Below are 23,820 nucleotides of genomic sequence, written 5' to 3'. Positions count from 1 at the left end.
AATCACATAATGTAAAAATGAGGTAGCAGATGAGAGCAATTTGGAAACATTCAAAGCAAGACCTTAAGGTGCGTGTTCTAGTGTTTCTTAACCACTAAGCCCATGGAACAGTAATAAGTGTCTTAAAAATAAAAAGACGGTCCAAACATCTAGAAAGACTATCAACTTTACAAAACTGAACTTTGTTTTGTGTTTTGCTATAGGACTTCAAAGCTTTTAGGAGGTTTGTTTGTATTTTCAATCTCCTAGAGAAGTTAGGCCAAGTGGCTTGCAAATTCATCTTACCACAAAGCCCTATTAATATCTCCCAGATTCTTTCATCCCAAGTAGCTTTGGAAACACTCTGATGTCACATGCAGGTGGCTTTTTAGCTGTTTCTAGTTTGGCATGGCACAAAACTAAATACAACCACATGTTTACTATGTAGGACTTTATATATTAAATAGATGTGTCCCATTTACAGTGAACAAGGGGGAGTAAGAGGAGAGAAGTAGTCTGGTGGTTTTCTGCCTGCATTCCTTACACACGTGCTCCTGGAGTCTGAAATATGAAAGTTGGGGCTGAATGCCGGGCTCAGTGCTTACGTCTTTCTGAGAAATCTGGTAGACAATGGAGAAGACATTCATTAATATCGACTTGAGAATTCTCAGACTCCCTTTAAACCCTCCATCACTAAGTCCCAAGCAGGCAAGATACTCTGGGCAACCAGCTCAGATAAGGGCAGCTGGTAGCAGCAGTACTTTCCAGATAAGCATCCCAAAATGCCTGCTAATGCTATTGTGACCAAGTCCAGGTTTGCTGTTGGTACAAAGTGGGAGCCTCAACTTTTCTTTGCCTTCTGTAGGAGGATGCACACAAAGTCTCAGTAGCAAGTGAGCACAACAGATCTATTGTTTGCCTTGGTGTATATTATATAGACACTTAGACTCCCAGAATTGAGAGAAAGAGGGTAGAAAGACTTCAGTTTGGGAGGGGCTCTACTATTTACTAGCTATGGCCCCTTAGTAACTTGTGTAAGCCTGGCATGTTCCAATTGCCTTGTCAATAAAAAAAAGAATAATATTACGATCTACATCATAAGGATTTGGGAGTATAAAATTTATGCATTAAAAGTGAATAGTGCTGACAGACAGAATTCTGCCTTTAAAAGGGCAAGCTTGGATGCAGGCAGACTCAACAGCCTAACTCTGCCAAGACAGGGTAAGCAAGTCCTCAATAGTTCATGCCTCACAAATATGTCTGTCAGATATATTGGGCCAGAAGCCTGAAGAAGATGCTCCAATGTTATAGAGAGTTTTGGATGACTGCTCAGGCAGCAAACTGTCTCTGTCATCTTCTCATTTGGGAAGCTGCTAACCTGAACTCCATGTATACTCAGGCAATCAATTTTATTCCTTCTCAGGTCTCTGATGGGGTTGCAGACCAGGTAGTTTGGTTTTACAGTTAAGCTTAGTCGTTTAGGGATTAATAGATTTTTAGGTCTAGTCAGATGTTTTAGTTGATGAAGACAAGATGTGATGGATATTGATTTACATTCCGAATTTTAGATGCACCAAGATAGGAAATATGTTTTCTTCAAGGCTGTCAAATACAAATAGCCAAAACACTAGAAAGTAACATCTACTTGATTCCTGATTGTCTCATGTTTCTTCTGGCTGCAGGTAGTTTATTGTATATGTGTGTAATAATATAAATGCATATGTAAAAAATAAAAAATATTTAATAAAGAATTCAATGAGAAATATAAATAAATAAATAAAATTTTAAAAGTGATTAGTACTATGTCTGGCCTGATGCAGATGCTCAGGTAACACAGCTAATCATTTCGAATGAGAATAAATTATAACACTTGGGGTAGAACTAAGGTTTGGCATTCATCAAACAGCAGGGACTCAATTACTACTTCTTAACAGATCAATTTCACTTAACGTCAGTGCTGAATTCTGGAAAGGGAGTTCTCACTTGTTTATATGCAGATACGGAATAACTGTGCTCTTTATTACCGGTCAGACTAAAGCAAGAAGCTAATACCTCATGGTATTTGCATCTCCTGATTGAGTGATTGCTAAAGACCATGTAATTATCTGAAGCAAGGACAAGCAAATGTTTCAAGCAAATGTTACAAATGGTTTCCAAGACTAACTCCAAGACTCGCCACATGATAAGGTATGCCCTGATCCACACAGAGCAGCAAAACAGAAACCATGACTCTTTGTAGAACCATTTCCCAACATTTTTCACCAACAGCTAGAAGGGCTCTTGAGAGACAGAAGATTCCTCAGTAGTAATAATGAGTGACCTACGGCACTACATACACTACTACATGGGTTTGCTGCCCATTCTCATTTTCAAATCTTGATGGGGAAAGCCATGGGAGCACAGGCAAAGGTGGCACAATAAATTTACAGGTAAAGCAGATTCTGAGTACACAGTCTCTCTTCCCAGTTCTTTCAGTTTATTAATCTGAGTGGAAAGAGCATCCTTAAGAAACCACTATCAACTGAGTGTGGTAGCACACACCTGTAATCCGAGCACTCAGGGAGGCAGAGGCAGATGCAGGCAGACCTCTGTGGTGGTCTACAGAGTGAGTCCAGGAGAGCCAGGGCTACACAGAGAACCCCTGTCTCAAAAAACCAAAAACCAAAAACGAAAGAAAAAGAAAGGAAGGAAGGAAGGAAGGAAGGAAAGAAAGAAAGACAGACAGACTATAGACCAAAATCACAATACTAATCCCATGCTAACGGTCACTTATTTTCAGTATATGTGGAATTAATACAGTTCCTAAACTGCCATTGAATATATGCTCATGCAGGCTGCATGTACTATACAGAACACTCATGTCTCTTGACCCCCAATTATAGACATACTCTTTCTACTTCTCTTTGTTTAGAAAAACCACACCCAGCTCTCAAGAACCACAACTGAAAGTATGGCTATTAGCTGAAAGTGAGACTGTGAGGCTACCTGAATTAGAAGAAGTTAACCTCTCTCTATTTTCTTAATCCAGAAATTAGCTGGCGACTCCAATGTGGGGATCAATCACTGAAAAGCAGCATAGTGATAGGACAATAGTGTGCAGAAATCAAATATGTAACCTACCTGTGTTGGGCATGGTCTTGGAGGAAGTGCCGGTGGTGGAGGTAACAATCCTGAGTTAGTACCTAAAAAAAAAAAAAAAAAAAAAAATTCTGTTAAGAATCATCTTTCCATAAAAAGACCAAAAAAATGTTTTCAGCTAATAATAGTGATGGCATTTACCATGTTTAAATTTATTAAATTCCTTTGAAGGCTTTTTTCTAAGTCAATAGTATTCACAATAGCAAAATTATATTATAAGCTAAGGTATCCATCAGAAGATAACTAGATAAAGAAACTGATATATATACACAATGGAGTCTTATTCAACAATAAGGAAAATTGGGATTATACTCATGTGCTAGGAAATAGATGTAACTGTAGAACATCATATTAAGTGAAATAAGTCAAACTCAATGTTTTTCTCATTTATGGATCCTAGATTGTATACAGATATATAAAGCCATGGACATAGAAAGGAAACTAAAGGAAGCATGCAGACCTACCATAAGTGGTGAAAGGAAAGACGACTAACAGGAAAGAAGGGGAGGGGTGAACATGGTCAAAGTACATGATATACTTGAAGGAAAGAAATGGTCATACAACATACAATGAATATACGCTATAAAAAGAATGCATGTTATTTCCAATACTTTTTTCATCTTCATCTTACCCAAAATTCAAGTATTTGCATAAGTTGTGATGATTAAGCCAGGATAAAAAACAGGGGGAAAAATCAGGAACAAGACAAGCCTGTCCATCTCTCTCTCTCCATATCTCTACTATATAGTACTCGAAGCCTGAGCTAGAGCAATAAGACAATTGAAGGAAATCAAGGGGATACAAAGTAGAAAGGAAAAAGTCAAAGTATCTCTATTCGCAGATGATATGTAGTATATATAAGTGACCTGAAAAATTCTACCATGGAATTCCTTCAGCAAAGTAGCTGGGTACAAAATCAACTCAAAAATATCAGTAGCCTTCCTGTATACAAATAGCAAATGGGCTGAGAAAGAAATTAGGGAAGCAACACCCTTCACAGCAGCCACAAATAATATAAAGTATCTTGGTGTAACTCTAACCAATCAAATGAAAGACCTGTATGGCAAGAACTTCAAGTCTCTGAAGAAAGAAATTGAAGAAGGTATCAGAAGATAGAAAGATCTCCCACGCTCATGGATCAGTAGGATTAACATAGTAAAAATGGCCATCTTACCAAAAGCAATCTACAGATTCAATGCAATTCCCATCAAAATACTAACACAATGCTTTATAGATGTTAAAAAGAACAATTCTCTTTTTGTAGAATAGTTTGAAGAGAATTGGTATTAGCTCTTCTTTGAAGGTCTGATAGAATTCTGCACTGAATCCATCTGGCCCTGGGCTTTTGTGCTTAGGAGACTTTTGATGCCTACTTCTATTTACTTAGGAGATATAGGACTGTTTGCTTTGTTTACCTGATCTTGAATTTTGCATTTCATTTAGATATTCAGATTTTTGTGGCATATAGGCTTTTGAAGTAAGACCTAATGATGATTCTTTGGATTTCCTCAGTGTCTGTCATTATGTCTCCCTTTTTATTTCCAATTTTGTTGATTTGAATACTCTCCTTCTGCCTTTTAGTTAGTTTGGCTAAGGGTTTGTCTATCTTGTTGATTTCTCAAAGAACCAGCTCTTGGTTTTTGTTGATTGTTTGAATTGTTTTCTTTGTTTCTAATTTATGGATTTCTGCCCTGAGTTTGATTATTTCCAGCCATCTACTCCACTTGGGTATGTCTGCATCCTTTTGTTCTAGAGATTTCAGGTGTACTGTAAAGTTGCTAGTATGAGATCTCTTCAATTTCTATGTAAAGGTGCCTAGTGCTTTGACCTTTCCTCTTAGCACTGCTTTCATTTCAAGTTTGGTTATGGAAAAACAAAAAACATAAATAGCTAAGACAATCCTATACAATAAAAGATCTTCTGGAGGTAGCTCCATTCCTGACCTCAAGCTGTACTAGAGAGTAACAGTAAAAAAAATTGCATAGTACTGGCATAGAAACAGGCTGGTTGGTCAATAGAATCAAATCAAAGACCCAGAAATAATCCCACACACCTATGGACACTTGTTTTTTTTACAAAGAAGCCAAAACCATACAATGAAAAAAAGATAACATCTTCAACAAATGGTGCTGGTCTAACTGGATGTCTATGTATAGAAAAATTCAAATAGACTTTTATTTATCACCCTGCACAAAACTCAAGTCAAAGTAGATTAAAGATCTTAAGATATTAAACACTACCAAGCCAAATAATACAATTAAAAAAACTGACTACAGAACTAAATAGAATTCTCAACAAAAGAATACCAAATGGCTGAGAAACACTTAAAGAAATTCTCAATGTTCATAGTTATCAGGGAAATACAAATCAAGACGACTCTGAGATTCTATCTTACATCTACCAGAATGGCTAAAATAAAAAATTCAAGTGACAGCACATGCTGGTGAGGATGTGAAGAAAGGAGAACACTCCTCCACTGCTGGAAGGAGTGCACACTTGTACAACCACTTTGGAAATCAATCTGGTGCTTTTTCAGAAAATTGGGAATAGTGGTACCTCAAGACCCAGCTATACCTCTCCTGGGCATATTCCCAAAAGATGCTCCATCATACAACAAGAACATTTGCTCAGCTATGTTCATTGCAGCTTTATTCATAACAGCCAGAAACTGGAAACAACCTAGATGTCCCTCAATCAAAGGATGGATAAACAAACTATTGTACATCTATACAATGGAATACTACTCAGCTATTAAAAGTAAAGAAATCATGCAATTTGAGACAAATGGATAGAACTAGAAAAGATCATCCTCAGTGAGGTAACCCAGACCCAGAAAGACACACATGGTATGTACTCACTTACAAGTGGATCTTACCATATAGTACAGGATAACCATAGAACAATTCACTGACCCAAAGCAGCTAAGGAACAATGAGGGCTCAAGAGAGGATGCTTAATTCTCACTAAGAAGGAGAAATAGAATATATATATGAGAAGTGGATGAAGAGAGGGAACAGGGGAGGAAAGGGAGTAGGGAGGAAAATGAGAATGGGGATCAGATGTTGGGGAGAGTGACGGTGGAAGACCAGAGGGCTTGGAGAAAGAAGAGAAACCGAGAGCAAGGGCATCTCTGACACAAGCTGGATACCTACAACAGGGTAGGCTCCTGAGAAGATATGGGGGTGACTCTAGCCAAGACTCCAAGTAGCAGAGGTCATGGAGACTGAAGAGGCCACCTCCTAGCCAGACAGGACTTCTAGTAGAAGGAGGGAAACACCAACCCACCCACAAAACTTTGACACAAAATTTACTCTGCCTACAAGATGTACAGGGATAAAGACAGAGCAGAGATTGGGGGAATGTCCAACCAATGCCTAGCCCAACTTGAGACCTACCCCATGAGAGAGAGCCAAAGCCTGACACTATTAATGATATTCTGCTATGCCTGTAGACAGGAGTCTAACACAACTGTCTTCTGAGAGGCTTTATCCAGCAGCTGATGGAAACAGATGCAGAGACCCACAGCCAAGCAATAGGCTGAGCTCTCTGGGAAGTCTTGTGGAAGAGTGTGGGGGAAGGGTAATAGGTCGCAAGTGGCCAATGCTGAATTTAAATGCTGATAAAAGGAACTGGGGAGTGCTGCCTCTCACCTGTTATCTCAGCACTGAAAAGGCAGATACAGCAGGATCTTAAATTCAAGGCCAACCTAGGCTATATAACAAGACCCTGTCTCAAAACCAAATAAATAATTTTTAAATGGTGATAATGGGCATGCCAGTCTTTCCTTTAAAGAGAAATATCTATGAGGTCACCCGACAGTGTTTTCCACAGGTTTACTATACATATCCTTTAATAAATTATGAAAATTCTCATCTATTCTTATTTTGATATTTTTTTCCTGACAACCTGATGGTGAATTTTAACTAACATTGCAACTGTATATGGTGGTAGAATTTCTTATAATGCCATGATGTGTTAAATGGCATTATGGACTTTCTAACATGGAAGCATGACCTAATTCAAATTGCTCAGATTTTCCTATACCCTAGGTACAGTTCGTTAATATTTTGTTTAAGATATTTTGTAACCATATTCATAGGTGACACTGGCAGTCATGATTTTCCTTTCTCATATGACCCTTGGTTAAGCTTGATTTACCTGGAAAGCATTCTCCTATTCATTTTTATGTAACAGATTGTACAAAGTAAGAATTTTTCTCAACTATCAAGTTAAAACTTTCAAATTTTTCTAGAAGTAAGATTTTTGCTTAATTTGAAGAAGAAAGATCCGCATCTAATCCCATCTTTGAAGTAGGAAGATACACTTTTAATCCAGATCTTTTGAGCTGGTAAAAGACACACCTTTAATCCAGATCTTGAGAAATGAAGACTCATCTTTCTTTATTCTGGGCCACACCTTCTGCTGGAAGCCCTTTATAATGACATGAAAGAAGGAAGCTTTTGCTCTTTGCCTGTCCGCCCTCACCTCCCTAGTAAGTTCATTCCTTCACTGGAGTTAGAACCCACTTCTTCAGGATTCCAGCTTCTACTAAAGACCAGCTGTGACATCCAGCCTCGTGGATTGAGCAACTACTGGATTCTTAGACCTTCCACTCATAGGCATCCATTTTTAGATTATCTGGACCACAGCCTGTAAGACGTTCTAATAAATCTAAATTATATATATATGTGTGTGTGTGTGTGTGTGTGTGTATGTTAATAGCAAATTTGGTTATTGACATACTATTTTCTCATAACATGTTGAGGATAAAATTTCACTGTCTTTTACTTCCATTATCATTGTTGAAAAGTCAACTGTCAGTCAAATCATTCTTCTTCATTAGAAAGTAGTTTTTTCTCTGGTTGTTTTTAAGAACTTTCTTTTTAATACTCTTAAATATCAAACTTTCCCCTGTATCTGCATATATACTACTTTATCATATTCTTTTCTTCTTACCCAAGTTCTTATGAACTTCTAAACTACGTGGTAACCCAAATTAACTTTGGCCAATCCTCAGTGTTTCTCTGAATATTGTCTTCCTACTTTTTTTCTTCAAGAGCTTCCTCTAACTGTGATGTATTTGGGATAATTTTCTGAGATTTATTGTCCAATTAAGCAGTTTTCTCTTCAGCTATACTTATTACACTATGAATCCGGTCACTGAATTTTAGACACCAAGTATTTTGCTTTGCTATCTTATTTTTGTTTCTTGTGATATATTTTTTAAACACAATCCTTCTATTTAGCCCCAAGTGGATCTTGAACACACTTTGTAGCACAGGCTAGTCTCAGACTTTCCATTTTTCATGTTTTAGTCTCCAAAGTGCTGGAATTGCATGCATGTACCATGACACCTGACTGCTGCTGCTTTTAACATATTAAATACACTCAGTAATTCTGTAATCTTAATTCTTTGTGTTTCCTACTATTTGTTGCTACTGTTGGTTCTCTCTGAGTTTCATTTCCAAATATGTCTGGCAATCTTTGAGACTGAACTCATATTCCTTAGAACTTTGCCTGTGGTAATACTCGATTACCTTTTGCTTCTGCTGGATACCTGAGGGTATTACCAACCTGAGGTAGAGTGAGATTAATTCCTAGCTTCTGCTGTCTGACCTGAGCATATATTACTATTTTTTAGTATATAGCAGTTTGAATACACTCCAACTAATCTCATTCTTAGCTCATTAAAACAAAAGAGAAGTGAGTTGTCTAATGCTCTTTAAATTTAAAACTAGGAAATTAGAAAAATGACTGATAGGTTACTGCATAAATTTGAGAAGGCAGTTGAGTATGGAAAAAGTATATATTCTCTAGATGTTGAGGCCCTTTCAGATCTCTCCTCTTGTACTCCATGAAAAAAAATGATATCCAAAGGTTAGAAGAATGTTTTCCAAGGAATCTGATCAGCCAAGAAGATAGATTAAAAGCTACTGGCATAAAGGGACCACAATAGTTTCACCCTGCTAGATCACTCTATGGTTTTGCCAACATTTGGCAAATCCCACCCATTTGTTCATATATTCTAAGTCAGCATATCTCTAATTCTTAAATATAATCAGGTGATTAAGTATTACTAGGTAGCTGCAGAAAACATTCTAACGTAAGGTACACAGTAAATAATAATAATAATAATAATAATAATAATAATAATAATAATAATAATAATAATAAATGACCTCAAAGATAATAGACCTATACTAGGAGAAAACCTTAAATTATATATTATTAATATAATAATATTGGTCATTAACTTTATTCCAGAAATACCTAAATTATTACTATAAACTAGACACTGTTTGGGGTGCTACAAAAATACTAGTGGGGAGGCAGCGGCCAAAAAATTTTATCCTCATAAATCTTATATGCTACTGAGAAGATTAAAACAGAGGATGTGAAGTGAAATATTAAATAGAGTCATCAAGTAAATTGCAATAAGAGACACTGTTTAGAAAGATTAGATAATTGGAAGCTTTGGGGGAAAAAAGAACATTCAGAAAATTAAAAGCACTCAGAAATTAAAATATGAAAGCAGAAAGTGAAAGCTCAATAGAAAGTTTCAAAGATAATCTCAGAAAATTTCCCAGAAAGCAGGGTAATATTCAAATAAAGGTTCCACAGAGAGACAGAAAATATGAAAAAGAAATCAGTTAAATGGTTTAATAAATTTTTCCAGAAATGAACAGTATGAGCTCCTAAATTAAAAGAGCCCACTATACCCAAGACAATGGAAGAAAACAGAAGTATAGGAAGATACATTATCACAAAAATACTGGAATTAGAAGATATCTACATGTTTTGGCAGAGAATAGGGTAGTACGGCAGGCCACACACGAAGTAACAGATGTCCAAAAAGTTTTAGAGTTTTTATGTACCTTTAGAACCCAGAATTCATTGAAATACTTGTATCAAATTTCTAAATAAATTTTTCTTCCAATTAATGGCTATATACTTGCAGTTGGAATGTGAAATGTCCTCCCATTGGGCTCCTATTTTGAAATACTGTGCCTTGAAATGGTGGTGCTTTTGGGGGAGATTGAAGCCTTGAGATTTTATAGCCCAGCCTCACTTCCTGAACTCTCTTTGCTTCCTGGTCCATCTCAATGTGAGGGTAAGGTCCAGTTACCACAAACTTCACCATGCCTTTTCCATCATAATGGCTTGAACCTTCTAAAATCATGAGCTCAAATAGACCTCCATCAAATTGCTTTTTGTCAGGTATTTGGTCATAGCAATAAGAAAAGTAACTAATATAGGGTATTAGTGTCAAGAAATGGAGTTGTTGCTGTTGATAACCCTGATAATTTGTTTTGTAGCTTTTGGAAATATTTTTCCTAGAATATGCAAAAATCTAGAAATGTGGACTAGAGAGGCTCTTGGATGGTATAGTCTGGGATTGGGCAATTCTGAGGGGAGCTCATAAGATTGGAATAGTAGTAGACACAAAGACTGAAAAGACTGAGCTCATGAGTCTTCAGAAGGAAAGAAAAGCTGTACTGGGACCTGAGCTGGAGGCCATTCATATCACATTCTGGTAAAAAAAAAAAAAAAAAAAAAACTATTTGCATTCTACCCATGCCCTGGAAACTTGAGTTAGGATGAATTAAACTGAAATTGACTACTTTATTTAGTGGAGAAAATTTTAAAACAGTATAACATTGAGGCTGTGACATGTTTACTGTTTGTTACATTCATCCAGATTTATAGCAAAAGAGAAAAGAAAGTGAAATTTTCTTTAAGAAATAGAATGAGACTTGATAGGCTGTGACCATATGGTGGGGGAGGAGGTCCCCTTCTGTCACAGACCTAGGGGAGAGGAATAGGTTGAAAGAGAGAGGGAGGGAGGAACGGGAGGATACAAGAGAGGGGATAACAATTGAGATGTAATCTGAATAAATTAATTAAATAAAATAGAAAATATGCAATTTAGTGAGGAAAGGAACATAAACCTGGTTAAAGTCATGGGGAAAATGTGAAGTTTGGTGAGGGCAGGAGCTTTAAACACAAGTAAAGCTGAGAACTGAAGAATGAGAGGGAAGTGATTATAGTTATTCAAAAAATACACCCTATCCAACAGAGATACCACACGTGCTGTAGGCAAAAGAACTAGAGAGGTAGGGCTGGACAAACTCACTGGAGCACAGATAGTGCCATAATGAGCTCAGGTTAATAAACACAGAGATTTGGGATTTGGTGTTTACACTGCTATATTTAGATCTTCTTTGGTCTGACCTTTTCTTGATGCATCTCATTCCTCCCTTTTAGAATGGGAATATTTACTATATGTCCCCATGTACCCGAAATGTATATAACATGTTTTTATTTTTATTTTATAGAGGCTCATGGAACAGTGCTATAACTGTTAGGGCTATGAAGACTTCCTAGGTTGAGCTGAATGCATTTTATATTATAAGATGACCATGAAACTGGTATCAGGAGTGGAATATTGTGGTTTGAAAATGAAATGCTCCTCACAGGTTCATTTGTTCATTTGTTTGTTTGTTTGTTTGCTTTGGTTTTTCGAGACAGGGTTTCTCTTGTAGTACTGGCTGTCCTAAAACTCACTCTGTAGACCATGCTGGCCTCAAACTCACAACGATCCGCCTGCCTCTGCCTCCTGAGTGCTGGGATTAAAGGTGTGCACCACCACGCCTGGTGCAGGTTCATATGTCTGAACTCTGGCTCTCCAGGTGGTGGCACTGTTTTGAGATGTTGGGGACACTCTAGGTGAACTCACTGGGAGCTCACCTCAAGATTTTCTAACTTGGCCCACTCCTTGAACTCTGTTTCCTGATCTGAAAATGATGTGAAGAGTCTCAACGACATGTTCCAGTGGCCATAAACTCCTCCATATCTTCCCCACCATTATCACAATGGACTGTATTCTCTCAAATTGAGAACCAAAATAAACCTCTCCTCCCTTAATATTGCTTCTTGTCAGGTGTTTGGTTACAGTGATGTAACAACTAACTCGTGCACCACCCAAACTAGCAGCCTAAACAATGGTATAATTAAGAAGAGCCCCCTTGTATGTATCCTTCCCTGGGAAGCCACTTAAGGATAGGTTCTATCAAAACAAAAATTAGAACAAGGGATATAGGATAAAAGAAATCCAATATGGTTGAATGAACAAGGGAATCCTGTGATGGCAATATGGAGAGATATCATTATGAAAAAGTATATAACAAGCACTTAAGACCATAAGTTTATGTTTCTCTGAAAATGTAAAATGAAATTCTTGATGTGTCAAAACTTCCTAAGAGGAACTATAGAAAAATGATGGAGTCTGTGATCAAATTAGGGGAAAGCACAATGGATAAAACAAGTTTTATTAATCAGTCTAAGATGAACTAAAATCTGAAAAGACACAAAAGGGTAAATGTACAAACACAAAAGGTAAATGTACTATATGGTTTAATGGCCATAATATAAATACTAAATATGTATCTAATGAAAATTAGAATATAGCTATACTGGAAAACTGAAGAAAAGACAGGTGATGATAACAGTACTGAAAGGTCAAGAAGAAGTTATATTATGTGGAAATGTAAGGGAAGAAATATCAAAACCATCAACATTAACAATCTTGCAGTAGACTTTTGAGAGGCATAGCAGTGGCCTGAGAGGAACTCCTCCAAAGACTTATGTTTATCCTTTAGTTTAACATGGACCTTCTAGGCCATTCTTTCTACCGTGTCAAGATATCAGCTATGGCTACCTTAGAAGCGTCTTCCTTCTTCAAAACCCTAACCACTACCCTCAATCAAAAGAAGAGAAGATTAAGAATTAGCATTTATTTACTTCTCTTTGCTCCAGATTTGGGATCTAAATGAGAAACCACAAGATTTTTCTATTGGCAGATAGGTTTTTGCAAGTAAGAAGTCAGTCAGGAATATATGAATATGCTTGAATCTCCTCTCATCCATCCTCCCCCACCACACACAAATGACCCAGGTTTTGGGTTGCTACAGAAAACAACCTTCCCTTATGTTTATGGATCGTGGTGTGAGGTATTTAACAAGTTTCATTCTGCCAATTTTATATTGAATCATCTGCCTCCCACAGCACCGAAGCACACCACTATTGTTTAGCAACCTCTTACATAATGCTTTAATAACTAGAACTGAACTTAGTGAAGAATCTTCTCTTATATCTGCAATCCCATTTTGACTTAAAATTAAATTCAAGTATTTGATCCTATATGTTCTAATCAATCAAAAAAAAACACACACCTTCACAGAAAGTGCAACTTTAAAAATATTTCCCTGGATAGCCTATTGTACATTTGCAAATGATGACAAGGTGCCTGTTAATAGAATGGAAAGGGGGTACAAAGAGAAGGAGGAAAGAATACTTTTCTATATACAATTTGTCATCTTCTTGAAGCAATTGCAGGTTGCTTCTAGTTAAGGTGGACCATCAGCTGTCAGCAAGGCTTTATCAAGGCAAAAATCTTTTTAAGTGCAATTAGGAAAAAAGGGGGACACACCTGTAATCCCAGCCCTCAGGGAGGCAGAGGCAGGCAGATCTCTGGGAGTTCACAGCCAGTCTGGTCAACAAAGTGAATCCAGGACAGCTAAGGCTACACCTTGTCATGAAAAGCCAAAACAAACAACAACAACAACAAAACCTCAAATCAGCAAAGCCGGATTCAAAAGTTCAAGTAAAGATATTGCCATTTAATCCTAAATTCATATAACATGTTAATGGGCCTCTTGCTTAAAATTATTTCTTGGGCTTGAGAGATAGCTCAGCTGTTAAAGGCTCGGCTTACAACTAAAAATACGAAATTGTTTCTCAAATTCATTAAGTCTGGTCCTCTGAATTGTACCTAAACACTAACCTTTAACATTGTTTCATCCTCTTACATCATTATATTTAGAAATTTCCAAGCAAGCTGGATATAGTGTTTCATGTTTATAATCCCAGCACTCTGGAGACTAGCCTGGGTTACATAATGAGTTCTGAGACAGCCTGGTCTATAGAGTTGAGAGCTTGTTCCAAAAAAACTATTCTCAGCAAAATAGCTTTCATAAACATCACTATTTACCAATTTCCTTCTTATTTGTATAAGGATCAAATCATCAGATAAAAGAGTACATGTTCTAACTTACTGGATGAAAAGAAAGGAGCAGATGTGATGATTGAAAGCTTCAATAAAAGAAGGGCAATTCTTTAGGGGAGTGAAACTTGGAATAACTTCAGCTATGGAAAAGAGCTCCAACCCCCACTATGAATAGTTTATGAAGGAAATAAAGTGTTCAAATTCCAATGGGGAGGCACTCAAAGAAGGGGAAATGTTAAAAGGACTTTGCCAGTAAGAACTAGACTTTCAAGTATCAATCAAGTACAGAGCCAGCCATAAGAAAAGCTTCTGGGCTCTGATCAGAAGGGACCCTTTTTCTACTTGACAGTTTCATAAAGTGGCTGTTTCACAGTAATAGGAATTGTTCATTCTTTTCTTTCTAGTCACAAAAGTATGTGCAGCCTTATATCCATCCTGATTAGTCAGTCACGCACAAGGACAGCAGAGGTATGCCTATGTACTTATCACAAGGACTTCCCGGAGTGCCTTCCTAATAATACCTACCTCGGCTCCGGTTGCTCATCCATATGCATACATCACCAAAATATAAGCCTATTAAAATCTATATCAAACAGGACACAATTTTACCTTCAAGTAAAAGAGATGAGTTCACAATGTTTTATTCAATAAATATAATTTTAACAACTAAGTTTGGAAAAGTAATACAATCAAATTCAATTCTTCCACTTTGCAGATGAGATTATTAAAGCCTGGGGAATAAAAAAGATAATGTCTACTTTACTACCACTATGGGACAGTAATCAATTTCACATTTTGAGCCTTCAAGACAGATAAAGAGCAGAAAAATCCAGGGAGACAAGAATAAGTAAGCAGATATGAGGGTGGGAGGGCTAAGGCCAAGGAATGAGCATTTCAAAAGGCCTCAGAGAAAGAACAGACCAGCTCATACCAAAAGGATACTCCTACTCACTCTGTAAAGCATAGACTCAAAACTAAAAATAAGTAAGTGATATGGCTCAGTGGGTAAAAGTCCTTGCCATGTAAGCCTGACACCTGAGTTCAAGTCCCAGACTCACATGAAGGTAGACAACAAACACACAATTCTTTTGGTTTCAAGAAAACTAAGGGCCAGTGAGGTTATTCAGTGGATAAAGGTGCTTGACACCAATCCTGATGACCTGAGATTGATCCCTGAGACTCACATGATAGAAAGAGAGAACTGACACCCCAAGTCCCACAAGTGGTCCTCTGACCTCCACACATGTGCCATAGTGTATACACAGAGAGGAGGGAGAGAATAAATAAATAAATTTAAAAGGTCCACTTCACAAGAGGGAGCCAACACCTGGTGATACATCCCCAGTTAGAAATGCATAGAAGGGAAACCTAGGCCCTAGCAGGTGGAAGACACATATTACTGTTGTTTGGTTAAACTGACATACATAATGTCAAAATGCCTTCTAAACTATCTGTGTTTCTATTCATAGGCAAATAACATTCTCATCGTTAATCAAAGAAGCTTCTCTTTACAACAAATGGTCTTTAATATAGAGATGCATGGCTGTTCAGGGAAAAGTGATGATTTGACTATCCTTAAACAGGACATTTATAGCACCTCCTCTACAGCTCAGGACATCACAGAAGAAGGGTCAGAGAATTTAAGAGCCAAGGATAGAGGGAAGGGCTGTAAAATGTTATCTCCTAGGCATAATACAGCCATTTCTGTGTGATTAACTCACAGCATGCAAAGTTAACCCCAACTGAGTCTGCACAAGACCTGGCCCTGTCCACAAGCATTCACTGATGGAGGAGGGCTCATGGAGCCCTACTTTGAGCTGAACTATTGGCTATTGATGAATCTGGTTTACCCACTGGTGGGTCCACCAAGCTCCAATGAATAGTTCTAAAGCCATAGTCACACAGATGGGCCTGGTAAAGCTCAATGGGACAAAACAGAACAATAGGCATATATTTGGGAAAGGTATTTATAGGAAAAATGTGAGGTTGACAGAAGTAGGATGGAGATGAGAAATTGTGGGTGAGAATAACTAGAACACATTATATACATGTATAAAAATGTTAAAGAACAAATTAAATAAAAATTTAAAATTTTAAAAATTTTAAACAAAATAAAAATGTTATGATGTAAGCATTTAGTCATGTGATCACCTATTCACAAGTCCCAAGTTCAATTTCCAGCACACACATGGCAGCTCACAACTATCTAAAACTCCAGTTCCCAGGAATTGGATGCCCTCTTCTGGCCTCTGCTTGTATTTGCACTTATACAGATACACATATACAGACAAATAAATCATAAAATAAAGCTTTAAATGTATATATCCAGTGCAATACTAATATAAGAATAAGCATAGAAGTCAACGAAAGAGAGTCTAAAAGGAAACCCTTAGAAGTTAGAAGGTTCTCAACAAAGGTTCCAAAACAAGGCCATGCAAAATGAGGTGCATTTTCTTTCACAAATGGTTCTGGGGAAAATGGACATCCAAATATAAAATGATTAACTCAGGCCTTTACCTCATGTTTTATGCAAAAATAAAGCCTAAATTAATCATGAATCTGACTATAAAAGCTAAAATGATGAAACTTAGAACATAAAGAAAATGTTCAAGGCCTTGGGTTAGACAAAAATTTTTTAGAGATGATCCATAAAAGCTACAATTCACCAAAATTCAAACTTATGGCCAAGTGTAGCAGTGCATTCCTGCAATCCTATACATTTTAAGTCCATATTTTTGTTTCAGCTGAGTAATGGAGACAGACAAACAAAGAAAAAGACAACCTGGAAAAGTTTCTGTCACCTAGAACTCTCTTTTCTACTATGAATTTTTAAGATATGACAGTAGTCAGACTAATTCTTCAACATTTCAAATTAAACTGACATCAAATCTGCACCATGATGACGGCCACTGGGATCACCCCTGCCACTCTAATGGAACTCTTCCTTTATTACTTCCTATATCCCTATGTTCCTTCCCTGATCATCATTTATTTTTCTAGACCATGAAACAGACTGCAATCTTTTTTGTCTCTACTTCCTTCCTATATATCCCATCCCAGGCATGCCAGCCCATGATACTGTTCTCTTACTAAATTTGTGTATTCTTGTGACTTCAGTTTCACTACTATCAGGAGTGAGGTGTTGACGTAACAGGTCTTAAAGCATTGTAAGTAGGGAAGCAACCTCATGGATACACTTGAGAAGAAAATGAAGCCTGTAACTCCAGGAAAGCAAACAAGATTAGAAACTACTATACAGTAGCCTCACAGGTAACTAGCAATAGGAAATAAGCAAGTGCAGCTGTCAAGGAAGAATCAATAGAATTTGACTCCAAAATAATAGCCATGTTTTAACGTCTACTTCAACAGCCCTGCATCCCTCTGCCCATACATTTACTGATAGTTCTAGCTAGCAAATGCCCACATTCAGTTTCTTTCTCACAATCACATGTCACATAATATTAAGTAGGAGAGGTTGGAGTCATAGCCATCCATACTCCTCTTGAAATTCTACACACTGCTAAGCATGCAGAAAGCACTCATTAAATACAGATAGAATAGACACAGCACTTTCCCTAAATACAGTCACTAAAGGTTATACCTATTTTCAAAACATTCTACAAGTTCCTATGAATACCAAATTTACATTGCATTATGGTTTCCTTCAGTCATGAACTGAATGTTTAACAATAGGAAAATGGTTAAATGAACCAGAGTCTTAATTAATAAAGGTCAAAGTAATAAAATATAATACCATAATTTTGCAATGACCAGTGGAATCATGGGCCTGAACAGCAGTTTTCTGGAAAGGGCTCATGCAAGCTTGTGAGAGCCTGCTGTGTGCGCCTGTTCACAGCTCCATATTCAGTGGCACATCACTATGCATGAAAGCAGCCAGGGCAGGAATGTTTACACCATAGAAATTGACAAATGACAGGTTGTTAACATTTACCGATATATATGTAGACAACAATGACTGATGGCTGATAAAAATCATTATTTGAAAGCTTGTTGGAGATCTCTGTGACATCACATGGATGAAGCTAATACTATATGAACTCACTGATAAAGCGAACAATTCAAATTAGAAAGGCATTAAATATCAAGAAACTCCTAATATGGAACAGTAGACAGTGTCACTAGGAAGTAACTTGTTGAACAAATCTGAGTCTAATTGAGCCTAGATGTACCTACTGGCTCACAGAAAATACAACAGATGGAAGAATAAGAAACCAGTCGAAAACTTGAAAATGGAAATCAACAGTATGAATTATTTTCTTGTGAATTAATTAATTAATTAACAACTATAATGGGAGAAAAATGATTGATGAAGGGGCATACCTATTAAGGGACAGATTCTCAAAGCAAGAACAAATGAACATAGAGTCATATGTTTGAATCTTGATTTAAACAAGTCACTACAAAAAGGCATACTTGGAAGAAACCAGGACACTGACTGAATATTAAATCTTATTTGTGAACTATTGCTGATTTTGTTAGGTAGAAGGGTACTAGAACAGAACCAGAGGGAGGAGAGGAAGGACAAGAGAGGGTGTGGGTGATATAAGCAAAGTACAGTGATTTGTATGTATAAAAATATCAATGAAACATTGATTTGCAGGGTGCAGTGGTGCACACCTGTAATCCCAGCACTCAGGAGGCAGAGGCAGGCAGATCTCTGTGGTTTCAAGGCCAGTCTGGTCTACAAAGTGAGTCCAGGACAGCCAAAGCTACACAGAGAAACCCTGTCTTGAAAACACAACAACAAAAGAAACACACTAATTTGCATATAACTAAAAACTTTTAAAAGAATTCAAGAAGCAACAAAAAATTAATAAAAATAAAAGCTTTATCTGATATACACAGGCACGGACACAATAGGGATTATATAATATTTAGGACTTACAGCAAAATAATGTATAGAAATGGTCCACTAAATTTGAAATTTTCCATAACATAGTTTGTAAATAAAGTAGTCAGTATACAGAATATATGCATAAAAGAAAGACAAATATCAATATGAACATGGATGTATGTCTAGGAAATAGCATATCCTGAAAAAGTAATGAAAAAAACATGTATAATGTAGTCTCAAACACTTTAAAGACATAAAACCCATATTTGACATTATAGGAACATATAAATACTCACAATGCACTACTAACTGTTAGGAGGAGACACTGCTCGGGATGAGGTGGCACATGGGACTTGGTCTGGATAAGGTCAAGAAATGGGCTCATGTTTGAATTGTATATACAAGAAGATATTTGTCTGCTGGTGGAATGAGTTTTATACACATTTTCAACAGGACAGTCACTCTAACTGTTGCTACTTCATTCTGCAGAGATTACGGCACCATTCCTCCCCTACACAGCCCCCTAAAAGCATTCATGAGCCCAGGAATTGCCATCAAATCAGAGAGTAGAAAAGAGAATGCACCCCAGCCAACAGCAGTATTGGCTTCATCTTTGTCTTGGCAAGGATTGCTAAATCCCCAGGCTTTTACCTTGTACAGGTCCAAACCACTGCATTTTGTTTATTGAGAAAGTTGCACAGACTTTGAGAAGAAGAAAAAAACTTCTAAATAAAGACAGACAGGAACCAGAAAAGGCAAAAGCCCACACTTGGCAAAGACTGCCTTTCAGCTAGCTGTTCATGCTGGGCTCTGGCATACCTAGCCATGGAAACAACCTGGACTAGTCTCATACCTCTGAAAAGTTTCATCTAGGCCAATATCCAAAAAGTCTTCTCATTGTTTACATGAACTTCTAGACTTAAAATCTTATGCCAAAGGAACACTATGCTGCAGCCAACACTTTTTATAATCTCTCAAGAACTGAAAACCTCAAGAACACATATTAATACTTTGTCAATATAAGTTCCACTTGTGTTACTTCTAAGAGCAAGCCCTCTATAACAAGCAAGATCGGGTCTGAAGGCAAAGATTCAGATCTCAAACTACAAAGTACCCCTTAGCCCTGCTGTGGGTCATGACCCCTTTCAGCAACCCTCTATCTCCAAAAATATTTATGATTCATAATAGTAGCAAAATGACAGTTATAAAGTAGCAACAAAAATAATCTTATGGTTGTAGGTCATAACATGAAGAAATGTATTAAAGGGCCACAGCATTAGGAAGGTTGAACCCACTGCCTTAGCCCTTCAAAGACAGGGGACTACACTAACAGTCAAAGGCCTGAGTCTGAGTGATGAGTTCTTTGTCCTGCTGCCTGGTAAAGCAAAGTGAGGAGGATGAGTAAAAGTAATAACATCTTCATGTCCCCTGCTCTGTCCCACTCCCATAAGCAGAAGCTTAGCAGACACGCCTATGAAATATCTGATTGAGCAGATGGATTGGGAAATGCAAATGGAGAGGCAGAAAAGAAATATTGCCCCTTCTATGATTGCAAATTGGGTCCTAGCATGAGACCATGTAGTTAAAACCCAAGCTTTAACTGCTACTGGCTCAATGAACATGGACAAACTAGCTTGCACTTGTTTCTGTATCAATGAGGAGGAAACATTACCTGCTTTGTAGAGCTGCTGTGGCTATTAGAGATAATGCACACAAAATGTTTTAAATATGTCCTCTGTACAAAGTGAGACTCAAACTAGTGTCACTCACAGCTAGTATACCTGGTGGTAGGCAGTAGTGAAGTGAAAACCCACAGGTATAAACAGGGAAGCCTGAATTAAGATAGAGTCTGTGCTTCCTAGATAAGGCATATGCTACTTGAGAAATGGTCCTAGATCAATTATGTCATACACAAGAGAAAATTTAAACTGAACTATGACATTCAATGATGATCCTATTGGTGTCTTCCAAACAGACTAAAAGGGATTTCATCTTTAATTTGTGAGTGGCTGAAGGATTATTAGCTAAGCTGTTAGGAGCACTATTAATGAGCATGCACTCCACCTCACTATGTAAACTTCCTAATATGATGTGTACTGACATAAATTTAATGAGGTTACAGAATTCATGATAACTAAACTAAAGCCAACTGTGTTTCTACACATTATCAGTTGAAGACTTTGTAAATGAATTTTCCTATTAAAAATATTTAGAAGAGAATAAAAAAGAACAAAGTTCCTAGGAACAAATTTAACAAGTATAAGATGTGTATGCTTATAAAGTATAAAAACACTACTAAAAGCAAATTAAAGACCTAAATGGACAAAAAGCCATTCTGTGTTTGGAGAGTAGAAGACAATATTATTAAGAGAGTAATACTAACCGAACTTAACCTATATATTGGTGCAATCCCTATCAAAACACCAGTCAGATTTGTTTTCCGCAGGAACTGACAAGCTAATACTAAATTTTGTATGGAAATGCTAGAGAATCTGAACAATAAAAAAGTACTCAAAAAAAGAATAAAGTAGAAGGTCTTATAGTCCCTGATACCAAAGCATACTACAACAGCTATGAATTTAAAGAAGAGTAGGAAGGGGTATATGGAACAATTTGGAAGGAGGAAAGAAAAGGCAAGATGTTGTAATTAAATTACGAACTCCAAAAATGTTTTTAAAGATCTGGAGAGGTGGCTCAGCAATTAAGAGCTCTGGCTGCTCTGGCAAAGGGCCAGGGTTTGATCCCCAAAACCAACATGGTACCTCAGAACCATCCATAACTGCTGTTCCAGGGGATATAATGCCTTCTTTTGGTTTCATATGGTGCACAAGCACACATGTAGAGAAAACAACCACCCATATAAAATCATTCTTAATAAAGAACTACAAATAGACAATTATCAAGACACTATGCTGTTCAAATAAAGATAGATATGGTCAATGGAATAGAATTGAGATTCTAGAAATAAACATGTACTTATATGGTTAATTGACTTTCTACAAAAGTAGCAAAAATTAATAGTTTTCTGCAAATGATACAGGAAAAACTGATAAATGCATGTAGAAAAATAAAACTGGACTTCCACCTCATATGCAAAAATTAACTTGGATGGACTTCAGATAAATTTTAAAATCAAACTTATGAAACTTTCTGAAGAAGAGTAACTTTGCATCCTTGAGCTGGGCAATAATTTCCTAGATAGGACACTGAAAGCACAAGTGACAAAAACAGGTAAACTGAACCCTATGAAAGCTTTAAACAGAATTGAATCAAAGGGTCCCATCAAAAACACAAAAGACAAACCCACAGAATGAGAGGAAATATTTATATATAAAAGACCAAAAACTAAACTTGTACCTAGAATATGTTTTTTTTAAAAAAAAACTTACAAATCAAGAACAAAAGACAGAACACCCAAACAAAATGGGGAGAGCTTTTTTTATGGCTATTTCTTCCAACACGACAGACAGTACACTCAAATGCCTTAGGAAGGTACAATTAAAAAAAAACTATAACAGGTATTCTGAGGATGTAAATGGACTGGTATACTTATGCATTACTTGTGAAGTGGTAAATTCGTAGAGCTGCTTTGGAAAACAGTTCAAGAAATTCTCAAAATATTCAGTATAGTTTTGTCATATAAACTAGAAATTCTACTCCTGTGTATATATCCAAGATAAGTGAAAGCATGTTTCCATGAAAATTTGGACATGAATGATCACAGAACTCTTTAGAATAGCCAAAAGTAGAAACAACTCAAATGGCCATCAACAGATAAACAATAAAATTTCCTATTGGGACTCTAGATGAGGGAAATATGGGAGAATGGGGAAATAGAAGGATCCACAGGGTCCTAGAAACCCACAAGAAGATCATCATGATGGGCAGATATGGACCCAGGGGGGTCTGGTCAACCTACTGCACCAACCAGGGACAATTCATGCAGTAAACATTGAACCCCTACTCAGATCTGGCCAATGGTCAGGACATTCTCCACAGTTAGGTGGAGAGTGGGGACTGACTCAGACATGAACTCTGGTGCCCCATATTTAACCATCTCCTCTTGGTGGGGAGGCCTGGTGGCACTCAGAGAAAGAATAAGCAGGCTACCAGGATGAGACTTGATAGCCTATGACCATATGGTGGGGGAGGAGATAATCTTCTGTCACAGACCTACAGGAGGGGAATAGGGTAAAAGAGGGAGGGAGGGAGGGAGGGAGGGAGGAACGGGAAGATACAAGTGAGGAGATGTAATCTAAATAAATTAATAAAAAAATAAAAAATAAATTTAAAAAACATGTGATATATCCATTCAACCACAAAAGGAATGACATAGTGGTTCACACTACACAATGGGTGAATATTTAAAACTTTAAGTGGAAAAAAGTCTCAAAGGACCACATTTTACTTTAATACAGAATGTTCACAACACATATATGCATAGAAATATAAAGTAGGTTGGTGGTTACCAGTGACTGGAGGGAGAAAAGGATGGAATGGGAAATAACTGGTAACGGACAAAGAGTTATTCTGGGATATTGAAAGTGTTCTGAAATTAGAGAGTGTGGGTGATTATATAATACTATATACTGCCGTGCTGTGGTGGTGCACACCTTTAATCCTAGCATTCGGGTGGCAGAGGCAAGTGGATCGCTGTGAGTTCGAGACCAACCTGGTCTACAAAGTGAGTCCAGGATAGTCAAGGCTACACAGAGAAACTCTGTCTCAGAACAATATATATATACATATATATAAAGGCCACTGAATTGCATACTTTTTTAAA

At 37.2% G+C, this 23,820-nt stretch overlaps 1 protein-coding gene across 14 annotated transcripts in view; it reads right to left on the bottom strand.

Annotated features, from left to right (window-relative positions):
* The window catches only part of Reps2 (RALBP1 associated Eps domain containing 2), a 223,985-nt gene that overhangs the window by 59,758 nt on the left and 140,407 nt on the right, over positions 1 to 23,820 (bottom strand). For all 14 annotated transcript variants that reach the window (XM_051142318.1, XM_051142320.1, XM_051142322.1 and 11 more), the window contains one exon: positions 3,100 to 3,161. In XM_051142318.1, the coding sequence (XP_050998275.1) occupies positions 3,100 to 3,161 (62 nt within the window). The remainder of the gene's footprint in view (positions 1 to 3,099; positions 3,162 to 23,820) is intronic.

The sequence above is a fragment of the Acomys russatus genome, chromosome X (genome assembly GCF_903995435.1).
Source record: "Acomys russatus chromosome X, mAcoRus1.1, whole genome shotgun sequence".
Taxonomy (NCBI): domain Eukaryota; kingdom Metazoa; phylum Chordata; class Mammalia; order Rodentia; family Muridae; genus Acomys; species Acomys russatus.
Note: the sequence above shows the minus strand (reverse complement) of the source record. Positions and strands in the feature narration are given on the sequence as shown.